A 13,233-nucleotide genomic window follows, 5' to 3' on the forward strand; every position below is an offset into this window, starting at 1 on the left:
GTGTGCATATGCGTGTCCGCGCGCGAGAGAGGAATGGCTCCTCTCTCACCTCAGGGTGGGGAAGCTGACATTTCTCTTCGCTCCCAATGGGGACAGGTTTCCCTCGCCTCCATCTCGGGTGGGACACGGTTCTTTTCTCCCCCAGTCAAAAAAGGGGTAGGGGCTCTCGGCTCCCCTTACCCACTTCTTGGGGAGCAGGACTGGCCTCCACGCCCTCCCCACAGAGCCGCGCCCAGGTCGCAGGAGCCCTGGCACTCCGCGGACCTCGAGTCCCCAGACCCCGCAGACCGGAGGCTCCCGGCCAGCGGCACCGGCGGCGAGTCGGGGGTGGTGCCGGCTCTGCGGAGAGGGGCGTGGCGACCCGTGGCCCCGCCCCCGGCCCCGCCCGCTCCCTGGCGCTGAGCCGCGCGCCGCCCCGCCCGCCTGGCCCAGTCCTCCGCGGCTGTCTGCTGGGCTCGCGCGCCGCGGACTGAGCTTGGGCAACCTCAGCCGCCTCAGCCGCCTCAGCCCCTCGCCGCCGCCTGCGTCTCGCCCTCTGCACCGCCCGGCCCCGCCGCCCCGCGCGCCCCCAGCCTCTCAGCCAGATGATGAACTTCCTGCGGCGCCGGCTGTCGGACAGCAGCTTCATCGCCAACCTGCCCAATGGCTACATGACCGACCTGCAGCGGCCGGAGCCCCAGCAGCCGCCGCCGCCGCCCCCCGGCCCGGGCGCGGCCTCGGCCTCGTCGGCGCCCCCGGCCGCCTCACCCGGCCCCGAGCGGAGGCCGCCGCCCGCCCAGGCGCCCGCGCCGCAGCCCGCCCCGCAGCCGACCCCGGCGCCGTCGGTGGGCAGCAGCTTCTTCAGCTCGCTGTCCCAGGCGGTGAAGCAGACCGCAGCCTCGGCGGGCCTGGTGGACGCGCCCGCGCCCGCGCCCGCGGCCGCCAGGAAGGCCAAGGTGCTGCTGGTCGTCGACGAGCCGCACACCGACTGGTAGGTGCCCGGCCGCCGCCGCTGCCGCCCGGGGCTCCGGGCTGGGGGCGCGGGGGTCGCGCGGAAGCTGCTCCGGGGCCCAGGGAGGTGTCACAGCGACGAAAGCCAGGGTCTGGGTTCCCGCAGTGAGGACAGGTCCTGCGAGCGCGCGCGGAGGGGGCGGGGGAGGCACTGATCGGCCTCGAAAGGTGAAGTCTGAGGTGAGCCCCTCAGTTGACTCAAATCCCTCGTAATATGCTGGAGCTACTTTATCCAACAGAGAAGAGTCGTAAGATGTAGTGGTTTTTTTTCCTCTTCTTTCTGAGGGGTCGCGGAGGGGACAGACTTTTCTGCCTGTATACATCAAAAGCTGAGGTGAAAAAGGTCCCAAAGCCCCGGAGGGACATTTAAGGCCAATAAAATGGGTTCTGCTTTATGAAGCCAGGCGGTGGGGGGCGAGTAAGGAATTAAAATAGGTATTTTGAGGGGCGGGGTGGTGAGGTGGAGAGGGCAAAGGTAATTTTTCACCTGGTCGGTTGAAGGCTGATGTCAGTATTGACATCAAGGTTGACCACAGATGTGGGAGCCCAGGTGTACACCGACCTGTACAGCATGGGGAAGTCGTTTAAGAATAGTACGATTCTTGTATTTTGTGCAGCCCCAGGTGTGTGAGTGTGTGTGTGTGTGTGTGTGTGTGTGTGTGTGTGGGTCGGGATATGTGGCTTAATAAAATCTTTTTTGGAAGGGGGTATGAGTTTTGGGGTGGAAGTGATGGTGGCTTTTTCCAGTCGAAAGGATGATGACCGAGGTAAAATATTCTGGATCATTAAAGGATCATTAAAAGATCACAAATAAAAAGAGATCTGCCTTAGTGCAGTAGATGGGGAACTTAAAATTTTTTTGCTTCTTCTTTTATTCTTTTCTATTTTTTAAAACGGATATTCCAACCTGGAATGGTGAAGGTTGGGGGACTATGTGACCTCTGGTTGATAAAAGCATGAATGAGGTCTGTTTAAGACAAATTCGTTAAAAGAAGTTCCAATTTATGGAGGAGGAAATTGACCCAGGAACGCATGGTTGGGGTGGGAGGTGATAGTGGAATTGACTAGTGAAGGGCTTGAAGAAATGAAGAGGTGAGGGAAAGGGGTTACTTTTTCTTCTGGACCATGGAAAGGGTTTCGTTTTGTTTTTGTTTTTTTGGGGGGAGGGGGGCTTGTTTGTTGGTGGTTTTTACTTTCCTCACTAGAGTTGGGGTTGGAGGCTAGACCTAAGTCTTTCCTCCCAAGAGGCAGGCACAGAGGGACCACTGAGCTATGTATCTCCATTTCCTCTTCTGACTGCTCCTCTGGTTTTCTCTATCATTTTCTTACTGGGAGACCTACAGGGAGAGAGTGCTGGCGTGGGGGTGATGACAGTGAGGTGTAGATGCAGAGATGCTCTCCTGCTGGCCGGTAAACACGACCATTCTGAATAGTCACTTGGGTGACTTGTGTAGTTGGTTTTTTCTTAGGACAGCAGAGTAGAAAATCTAAAGGGACCTTTGTAAGGAAATGACAAAGGCACAAGGAAGAGTGTACTGGGGAAGGTAAGAGTGCACAGTGGTGCCGTTGGCAGTACCCTATGAGAATTATTCTAACTCAGTTCAAAATCAACAAGTGCTTATTAAGTGGGAAGGACAGGTATCTAAGCTTTTTTAGCATTGTTATATGACAGACCTTGTACTAGGTATTCGAATAGATCTCTTGTCAAATTTTTACCACCAAACTGAGGCTTAGAGAAAGTAAGTAATGTGTTCACATTCAAATGGTAGGACTAGAATTTGAGCTTAGGCCTATTTGACTCCATTATTGCCACTCCGTTATATTACCTCTTATTATTATTATTATTTTATTATTAGTAATATTAATAATTAGCTCCCTCTAGGGGCTAGACAGTGTACCCACCTTACAGGGAACTAGACTCTAATTTGAGAGACAAAACGAAAACATAAAACAGTTAACAAAAAGGAATCTAGAATAATTAGTTGAGACTAGTGTTTCAGGCATTCAGTAGATGTAATGATTAGTGAGAGTTACTGGAGAAAACTTCACAAAGGATGAGTCCTGAAGAAAGGCCAGGAAAAGGAGGGGAGAAACGGGAAAGAAATCAGTGCTTCATTTTTTATGCAAGAATCTGATCCTTCTATACACGCTCCTGCTCTCCTACCCTGTTGAAGGCATTTGTTTTGGGTCTAATTACCAGTTAGGTTCAGGTAGGAAGATACTCATTTGTATGGGTATGTGCTTATAACTGCTTCAGTGGCTTGAGATTTGAAACTCTCCTTGGGTAGTGTTATTCTCTAGGAAGACTACCTGCCTGGCATGAACCACAGAATTTACCTTACCCTGGAGACTAGACTTCTGATGAAAGTTAATAGAGGCCATTTTCCTATGGCCTGACTCCCAACTGTTTTCTCTGAAGTAATAATGTTGATTTATTAAAACTCATAAACCCAGTTTGAGTCTAGTGCTTGCCAACAGTTCTGTGCTTCTGTGTTTCTGTGCTTAACAGCAGTTCTCAGACTTGCAGAGTCTGTCTTCTTTTAAGGTGTCTATGTTTGTTAAAAACATCTCAGTTAAATATTGCTGAGTGGTTTTATTGAAGTTTCTATGAGTTAAGAAGCAGATGCCTGTTTATGACAAGCTCAGTGACTTTAAAAGGTGTTTTTTGCTCTAAAGGTTGATTTTAGTAAATTTGTCTCACAGTTTAAGCTACCTACATAGTATTCTGTGAGCAGGTGTCATACATGCCTGGTATTTTCTTGGTGCTTGAATAGGAAGTCAAAGTATAGCCTCCCAGTAAAATTTAAGAATTTTGGTCCCATTTGAATTATGGAGTTTTAACAAGTGTTTCAATAACTGGAAATCTAAAGAGGGGCTTAAAATAGGCAGCCTTGATACACAGCCGACTCTTCTGAATTTCTATAGCATAATTGTGGGCAATGGAATTTGGGGATCTTATCACTAACCAGGTTGATGGGAAAATTGGAGGGTGTTTCTCTCTTTTTTTTTTTTGCTTGAAATGTGTTTTCATTGGGTGCCTGAGGCCTTGAGATTAATTGCACATTAAAGAATCATTGAAAAATGTTTCTGTTCCACTAAAAAGTGATATCAAGCTCATTATATACCTTTTTAGTTAATTATCACCATAATTATTATATATAATAATCATTTATTTTAAAATTACTATTATATAATAATAGCTGTATTAATATATAATAATATATATGTATATTGTGTGTGTATATACACGCACACACACACACATGCCTGAAAATGTGTGTCTTCTTTCATAGTTTGGACCTGAATTTGAAGTCCAGTTAAGATTGCATTTTAATGACCTTTGAGCTTAAACAAGGGAACAAGCATCCAATTGTATATATTATTTTTTCTGTGTATGATATTCTCACTGGTTATGAGGTAAGTTTTCTCTCAGATTCTTCCCTGCCTCTGTTCCTGTGAGCCTAATTCCAGTGACCAAGTGCTTTTTCAACATCAAATGTGTCAGTGTTTGAATCTGAAAATCAGGATGGTTCTAGGGATTATCTAGAGTATCTAGAGACTGCGGATTGGTAAATCCGCAGATATTTATTGAACACCTCTGTACAGGGTATATATGCTAAGAAAAATGAGACATAGTACCTCTCTACTAAGATCTATCTGTCTGGGTGAATAGACAAGATAAATACATTTTTAAAAGTTTCCAGAAACTTCCCCTCCTATTAGAACTATGGTCCTTGGATCCACAGAGTTGGCATCAATAGGAGCTTTTCTTTTCTTTTTTTTTTAAATTTATTAAGGGATCATTTTACTACCTCGATGGACATGGGTTTGGGTAGACTCCGGGAGTTGGTGATGGACAGGGAGGCCTGCCGTGCTGCCATTCATGGGGTCACAAAGAGTTGGACACGACTGAGCGGCTGAACTGAACTGAACTTACCTCTACTTTTGTCTTTGTTGTTGTTTTCAATTTTTTAAATTATGAAAGTATGATAATGCATTTACAGGAGACTTGGAAAATACAGAAGGTTACATACAGTTCCACTATGTATTACAATTATTTTTTTAAGTAGATAAATGTAAGATTTTAGTTGAAGTTTCAGTATCAAACACTCAAAAATTAATAGAATGAATATACAGAGAAACAGAAGGATATAGTAGACCCGAAAAGCACTATGAACCAATTCAACATAATTAGATGTATACAATTTTTACACAACAACAGAATTTGTAGGAACTTACAATTTCTGTGTAAGTTCCCATAGACTATAAACTGGGAGACCCTGGAACATATCCAGGGACACAAAACAAGGTGCAAAAGTTTCATGGTCCAAACGTATTAAAATCACCTGGAGTCTGTTCTCTTATCACTATGGAATTATGTTAGAAATCAATATCAAAAGATATTTGAAAATAATCCACATATTTTCAAGCACAACTTAGCCATCAAATGTCTCAATAAAAGACTGAAAAAATAGAGGGTAATTGCAGAGAAGAAAGCAGTTAAATGAGAAATTAATATCCAAATGAGAAATTAGTATTAAAGATACTTTAAACAAAATACCATGTATTTGGAAATTAAATGTCTACTTTTAAATGATGGGTGTATCTAAGAAGCCATAACAAGGAAAATTAGAAACAATTTGTAATAGAATAAAAATGAAGAGAGAATTTATCAGAATTTGTTGCATGCAACTGAAGCTGCTCAAAGCAATTGAATACAATATGGAGTCTTGAATAGGGTATGAAAACAATGTCTTCACTTTCACTTTTCACTTTCACACATTAGAGAAGGAAATGGCAACCCACTCAGTGTTCTTACCTGGAGAATCCCAGGGACGGGGGAGCCTGGTGGGCTGCCGTCCATGGGGTCGCACAGAGTCGGACACGACTGAAGCGACTTAGCAGCAGCAGCATTAAATTTTGTGAAATTTGAACAAAATGTGTGCTTGAGTTAGTAATACTGTATCACTTTTTAATTTCCTGGATTTTTTTCTTTTTTTACAGCATAGTATTTCTTTATATTCTCAGAATTGGATTGGAAGTTTCAAGCCTCATTCGAATTTTTTTTCAATCAGTAAGATAATAAATTTTCTTTACTTTTATCAGTAATACTAAATGCCAAAATACATAGAACTATATCAAAGTTTTATGTGAATATAAATTAGAAATCTAGCATTCTATTCACACTAAGTAAAACAAGTGGAATCAAAATGTCATAAATTGTTTTAGCTAGGCAAAAATTCATAAATTTTCTAAAATATATATATTATACATTATATAGGCTTCCGTGATGGCTCAGATGGTAAAGAACCCACCTGGCAATGCAGGAGACATAGAGACATGGATTTGATCCCTGGGTCAGGAAGATGCCCTGGAGAAGGAAATGGCAACCCACTCCAGAAGCCTCACAGGCTACAGTCTCTGGAGTTGCAGAGTTGTACATGACTAAGCGACTAAGACACACACTCACACACATGCCTTATACACACACACACACACACACACACACACTACCTCTACTTTTAATATACTTTGGGCATTAGAACTTGCTTATTCTTTAATACACAGCAATATTAATTAAAAGGCACAAATAGACAATGGTTAGGCAATGAACTTGTCTAAAGACTGATGGGCACAGACCCTTCTTAAGCAGGAGTTTTTTGAACTACAGATTATCAGGTCCCACTTGACGCCCACAGAATCATAATTTGCATTTGAATAAGCCCTCCAGGTGATTCACAAGCACATTAAATTTAGGATGCACTGAATTAAACGTTATGTGATTAGTGCTAAAGGTGTGGTAAAGCACCAACTCCAATCCTTTTTTGAGCCACTGCTGTATGTCGTGTGGTGCCACGTTCTTTACAAATATCATTTAATCTCTACCACAACGGTGTATTGTATTGTGGATGTTTGAAAGAGGGAGAGATGGATGTGGACTAGAATGGAAATAGTGAGATTTGAACTGAGCTTTAAAGAATTTAAATCAAAAGAGACAAATTGGCTCAATCCAGACAGTGGGTGTCATAAGCAAAGTGCACTGGTAGAAAAGAGGGAGACCACCATGAGACCAACTTGGTGTGTGATCTGGAAAGCATGTGTTTCCATTCTTCTCTGGTTGGTCTTTGGGCATTTCATTAAGAATAGGGGAATTCAAAGTACAGTAGCCTGGACCAGTGCTTGTGTGTAGTTCGAGAGAAATATATGAATTGAAACTTGGGGTGGGAGGCTCAAGTGAGGTCTGAGGGTTCTCTCAGCCAAATGTTATATCGATATGTCCTGTTTCTAATACAAACATACTGATTCCGTAGAATTTTGTTGTTCATAGCAACAGTAGCCTATAGCTTAAAATCCTAGGTTGTTAGAGCTGGTATATCATCCAGATTATTTTATAAATGAGGGAAATGTGGATCTGAAGAGGCAAAGTGGCTTGTTCAAGTTTACTGAGAACTAGGATCTAGAACTTCTAAGTCTTCCTTATAAGCCCAAAGAAATGGAATGGTTTGCCCAAGGTCAAATAAGAAGTTAGTGAGAGAATGGAGACCAGAATTCTCATCTTCTGACTCTTTAATTATCGGTAGATTCCTTAAATTTAACCTCTTTGCTCTGTGAAAATTCTGTTGTGTCTGCTTCTTTTAAGGAGTTATTGTGAAGTTGTGAATGCTTCAAAAAGAACCACTTGAGCATAATATTGCACTATATCTCCACCAATAATTTCACTATCTTATTTGAGTTATTGTTGTTTCAGCAAAGGTCATTGTAAAATGATTGAAGGAGACTTTTAGAGCTTACTCATCAAACTCCAATAGTATAATAAAGTTAGTAGGACTGTAGTTTTAGGATGACCTTGCTCCCAGGGATGCATTTTTACCTTAGTGTCCCTGTCTGCCTAAGACTGTTTACTGTCTTTCTGTACCCAAATTCAGAATGGAGGCCAAAACAGCAAGTTTCCCAGAATCTCATACCTTCCCCTCAGATTTAGAAAAGAGTTAACTGGGATATGTTCAGTTCACTTGAGCGTCTAAACACAAGCCAGGTGCTGGGAATATAAGATTAAGTTGGGCATAGACCTTGTCCACTGAGATCTTCCAGTCCAGAAGGGGAGAGGACAGACATCTAAATAGGATTTTAGTATAGCATGGTAATTAGTATGCATAAGATGCTGTAGGAACACAGAAGAATAATGTTGTGGTTAGAGGTGTTTGTACCACTACTCGTTAAAAATGTGCCACTGTTGAGCCTGATGGAGAAGAAAATGGCACCCAACTCCAGTACTTTTGCCTGGGAAATCCCATGGACAGAGGAGCCTGGCAGGCTACAGTCCTTGGAGCTGCAAAGAGTCAGACACAACTGAGTGACTAAGCAGCACTGAGACTCTGCTCTAGAACCCGGAAACCACAACTACTGAAGTCCTAGGGCCTGCGCTCAGCAGCAAGAGAAGCCACCACAGTGAGAATCCTGTGCACCGCCACTGGAGAGTAGCCCCCCACTCAGTGCAACTAGAGAACAGCCCAAGCACCAATGAAGACCCAGCACAGCCAGTAAAGACATAAATAAAAACTTGTTTTAAAACATGTGCCACTGTGTATTCTTAGCTAAACCACTTTGCGTCTTTGGAGTTTGATTCTCTCAGTTCAGTTCAGTCGCTCAGTCATGTCCAACTCTTTGCGACCCCATGAATCGCAGCATGCCAGGCCTCCCTGTCTTGAACTCACGTCCATTGAGTCAGTGATGCCATCCAGCCATCTCATCCTCTGTCGTCCCCTTCTCCTCCTGCCCCCAATCCCTCCCAGCATCAGAGTCTTTTCCAATGAGTCAACTCTTCGCATGAGGTGGCCAAAGTACTGGAGTTTCAGCTTCAGCATCATTCCCTCCAAAGAAATCCCAGGGCTGATCTCCTTCAGAATGGACTGGTTGGATCTCCTTGCAGTCCAAGGGACTCTCAAGAGTCTTCTCCAACACCACAGTTCAAAAGCATCAATTCTTTGGCACTCAGCTTTCTTCACAGTCCAACTCTCACATCCATACATGACCACTGGAAAAACCATAGCCTTGACTAGACAGACCTTTGTTGGCAAAGTAATGTCTCTGCTTTTCAATATGCTGTCTAGGTTGGTTATAACTTTTCTTCCAAGGAGTAAGTGTCTTTTAATTTCATGGCTCCAATCACCATCTGCAGTGATTTTGGAGCCCCCCAAAATAAAGTCTGACACTGTTTCCACTGTTTCCCCATCTATTTCCCATGTGATGGGACCAGATGCCATGATCTTCGTTTTCTGAATGTTGAGCTTTAAGCCAACTTTTTCACTCTCCTCTTTCACTTTCATCAAGAGGCTTTTTAGTTCCTCTTCACTTTCTGCCATAAGGGTGGTGTCATCTGCTTATCTGATGTTATTGATATTTCTCCCGGGAATCTTGATTCCAGCTTGTGCTTCTTCTAGCCCAGCGTTTCTCATGATGTACTCTGCATAGCAGTTAAATAAGCAGGGTGACAACATACAGCTTTGATGTACTCCTTTTCCTATTTGGAACCAGTCTGTTGTTCCATGTCCAGTTCTAACTGTTGCTTCCTGACCTGCATATAGGTTTCTCAAGAGGCAGGTCAGGTGGTCTGGTATTCCCATCTCTTTCAGAATTGTCCACAGTTTATTGTGATCCACATAGTCAAAGGCTTTGGCATAGTCAATAAAGCAGAAATAGATGTTTTTCTGGAACTCTAGCTTTTTCGATGAGCCAGCAGATGTTGACAATTTGATCTCTGGTTCCTCTGCCTTTTCTAAAACCAGCTTGAACATCTGGAAGTTCACGGTTCACGTATTAGTGAAGCCTGGCTTGGAGAATTTTGAGCATTACTTTGATTCTCTAAACCCTGTCAAATGAGAGCACGGACACAGACATTCTCTAAGATCTTTTACAGCACTACGTTAGTTCCATGTTATTGTTTTTGTGCGTTTTTCTTTCAAAGGCTTTGGCTCTATGATTTGTTCTATGTGGTAATGCTTGCAAACTTTTGAAAGAGGAGGCATGAGTCAGTGTATGGCTCACATGTCCTTGGATGAAAAGCTCATCTTCAAGTACTCACCCTTCAGTACCCCTTTCTTACAGCATTGCTACCATGTCGTATACACCCCCAAAAGGGGTTGGTCCTGTAATGCCCACTGTGTATGTTTCCTCCTCAGTAGTGGGGCTTGTGGTTGAATTTCTCTCTCCCTGATAGATGGAAGAACATTTGAATACATATGCTGAAGTGTTGGCCAACTGCGTTGATTTCTTGATCCCTGCTGGGTGCGCTGTGTTGCACAGTTTGCACAACATCTTCATACCCATTGTCTCATTTTATCTTCATGATGATGAACAAACAGGCTCATAAAAGTAGTTGCTTGCCGAATATTAAATAGCTATTCAGCTCTCCAGGTCACCGTTTTTTGGTGTGCATGAACACCCCATGCTTGCTCTTCCTCCTTCCTTTCTGGAGAACAGCTATTGTGCTCTCTGCCTCTTCTGCTCTCTCAGCCTGGGCATGAAGATGTCTTTCTTTTTTCTTTCTGTCCGTCTAGTCAAGGCTATGGTTTTTCCAGTGGTCATGTATGGATGTGAGAGTTGGACTGTGAAGAAAGCTGAGTGCCAAAGAATTGATGCTTTTGAACTGTGGTGTTGGAGAAGACTCTTGAGAGTCCCTTGGACTGCAAGGAGATCCAACCAGTCCATTCTGAAGGAGATCAGCCCTGGGATTTCTTTGGAGGGAATGATGCTGAAGCTGAAACTCCAGTACTTTGGCCACCTCATGCGAAGAGTTGACTCATTGGAAAAGACTCTGATGCTGGGAGGGATTGGGGGCAGGAGGAGAAGGGGACGACAGAGGATGAGATGGCTGGATGGCATCACTGACTCGATGGATGTGAGTCTGAGTGAACTCCAGGAGTTGGTGATGGACAGGGAGGCCTGGCGTGCTGCAATTCATGGGGTTGCAAAGAGTTGGATACGACTGAGTGACTGAACTGAACTGAAGACCTTTCTTCCATTCTACTCCTCCCAAGTCCAGCTTTAATCCATTTCCAGGACATTGTGTGTATCTAGTTCTCTTTTAGGGGACTTATCAACTTTATGAAGTAACTTGAGCCTGATTTAATCCTACAAAAGGAGGCTTGGGCTTTGTGGGAGTAAACTGGAAATCCCCTCTCTCTATTGTGGACTTGAATCCTTGGAGGGGCCCTAATATTAATAATAACACAGCTTAAGACTGTGTTTTCTTTTATACCTCCAAGTTTTAGTGATACAGAATGAATCTTCTGTCTTCGGACCCTGTGATGTGCTTCTTGGGACACCTATGGATATGATTCCCTCTTCAGTCCTATCACATCCTGAGGCATAGCTGATGATGAGAATTTAAGTTCTGTAGAGTCCTATGTTTACTAACATTTTAATTCCTGGGGAAAAGGACAGCAATGAAAGATTGATCTGCTAATCAATTAGCGAAGAGCTAATAACTCCAGTTTGTTATTTTCCATGAAGACTACAAAATAAGTGAAAAACTTGGAATTAGATAAATTATATAATGCATGCTTTCACTTTTGAGAACTTGTACAAAATCTTAGGGAAGACAAAATTAGCATTGTATAGTGGAAAGATCATTGCAAACATTTAAAATATCTGGATTCAATCTCTCCGCTGCCATGTAACGTTTTGTTTCACCACAGGCAGTTTAACTACTGAAGCCTCCTTTTCTATTACGGAAATTAAGGATTAGAGCTAAATCATTTATCTTCAGAGTCCTTTAGAAACTTGATTTCTAAAGGTGAGATTGTTTGATGGTATAAAGAGTTGTTCAGAGAAGGAAGAAATCACTGTGGGCTGGTAAAGTCACAAAATATGTCACAGGAGGGCTAGGTCTGAGCTGGGCTTTGAAGGCTGAGTGAGATTTATATTCATAAGGAAGGAGAGAGGCATTACAGTTAAAAGGAAGAGAAAGCAAAATTATAACAGCAGGAATGCGTAAAATGTGTGTAAGAGAACTCTTAGGCTGCTCAGCATACACGCTTCAGGACAGGGAAGAGAGGAAGGGAGGTTTGGAGAAGGGGGGTGACGTGATGACAGGAGAAACGATAACAATATCTAATGTATTGGGTATACAATGTGATAGGGCTTCTTTTGTACAGAAAGTTATTTTTGAGATGGCTTATTTGTAGGGACACTTTATACTTGGAGGACTGTCACATCCGTGTCCCATTTAATCCTCCATACAGTAGTATTTGGGCTTTCCAGGTGGTGCTATATAAGTGTATGTGTACATATGGGGCTTCCCAGGTGGCTCAGTGGTAAAGAGCCCCCTGCCAGTGCAAGAGATGCAGGCTCGATCCCTGGGTTGGGAAGATCTCCTGGAGAAGGAAATGACACCCCACTCCAGTATTCTCGCCTGGGAAATCCCATGGACAGAGGAGCCTGGCGGGCTATGATCTGTGGGGTTGCAAAGAGTCAGACGTGACTTAGTGACTAAACAGCAGTAGCTTATGCACCTCTGCTCTTTATTTATTATTTCTGATTGCCCTGGGGGTCATGCGGGAGCTTAGTTTCCCAGCCAGGCATTGAACCCATGCCCCCTGCATTGAGAGCACAGAATCTTAACCTCTGGACCACCAGGGAAATCTCAAGGGGTTCTAAGTAGATGTATTAACTCATTTACCAAGTTATGAAACAGATTACTGTTGTTAACCTAATTTTACAAATGAGGAAACTCATGGTGAATTTGAGATTTGAACCCAGGTAGTTCAACTCTTGAGACTATGTTCTGTAATCACTAGATAACAATGTTCCAAATTTCTCCTTGGCACCGAACATGTTGGTGTTTCTTTTCCTCAGTGTCACAGACATGTGTTTTATGTTGAGCAATGTCTTGTTCTCTGTGAACTTCAGTTTCAACTATAAAGAGGAAATAAAGTATATTTCAAAGGGTTCTTCTGAGAACCAGTTGAGGTAAGCTCTCAAAAATGCTTAATGTGACTAGGACCTGGGAAATGTTCAATAAATGTTTCATCATGACAAGCAGATTTTCATAGCAGCTTTGAGGCAGCAGCTGACATATGAGTATTTATAGGAGCCTTCGAGTCAAGTAAAATCATTTGTAGACAGGTTTCTATGACACTAAAAATAATTTTGAAAAATAGGACAAACCTAAATGAATATTCCTTCATTTTGGTTGGAGTAGTTTGTTGCACATCATTGAGAAAACACTGATTACTAATGTTT

The 13,233-nt window shown here is 43.3% G+C and overlaps 1 protein-coding gene across 1 annotated transcript in view; it reads left to right on the forward strand.

Annotated features, from left to right (window-relative positions):
* Positions 1 to 584: 584 nt before the first annotated feature.
* SYN2 (synapsin II) overlaps positions 585 to 13,233 on the forward strand; it is a 147,752-nt gene continuing 135,103 nt past the window's right edge. Inside the window, exon 1 of the mRNA XM_052649414.1 lies at positions 585 to 970. Within this exon, the coding sequence (XP_052505374.1) occupies positions 585 to 970 (386 nt within the window). The remainder of the gene's footprint in view (positions 971 to 13,233) is intronic.

The sequence above is a fragment of the Budorcas taxicolor genome, chromosome 1 (assembly GCF_023091745.1).
Source record: "Budorcas taxicolor isolate Tak-1 chromosome 1, Takin1.1, whole genome shotgun sequence".
Taxonomy (NCBI): Eukaryota; Metazoa; Chordata; class Mammalia; order Artiodactyla; family Bovidae; genus Budorcas; species Budorcas taxicolor.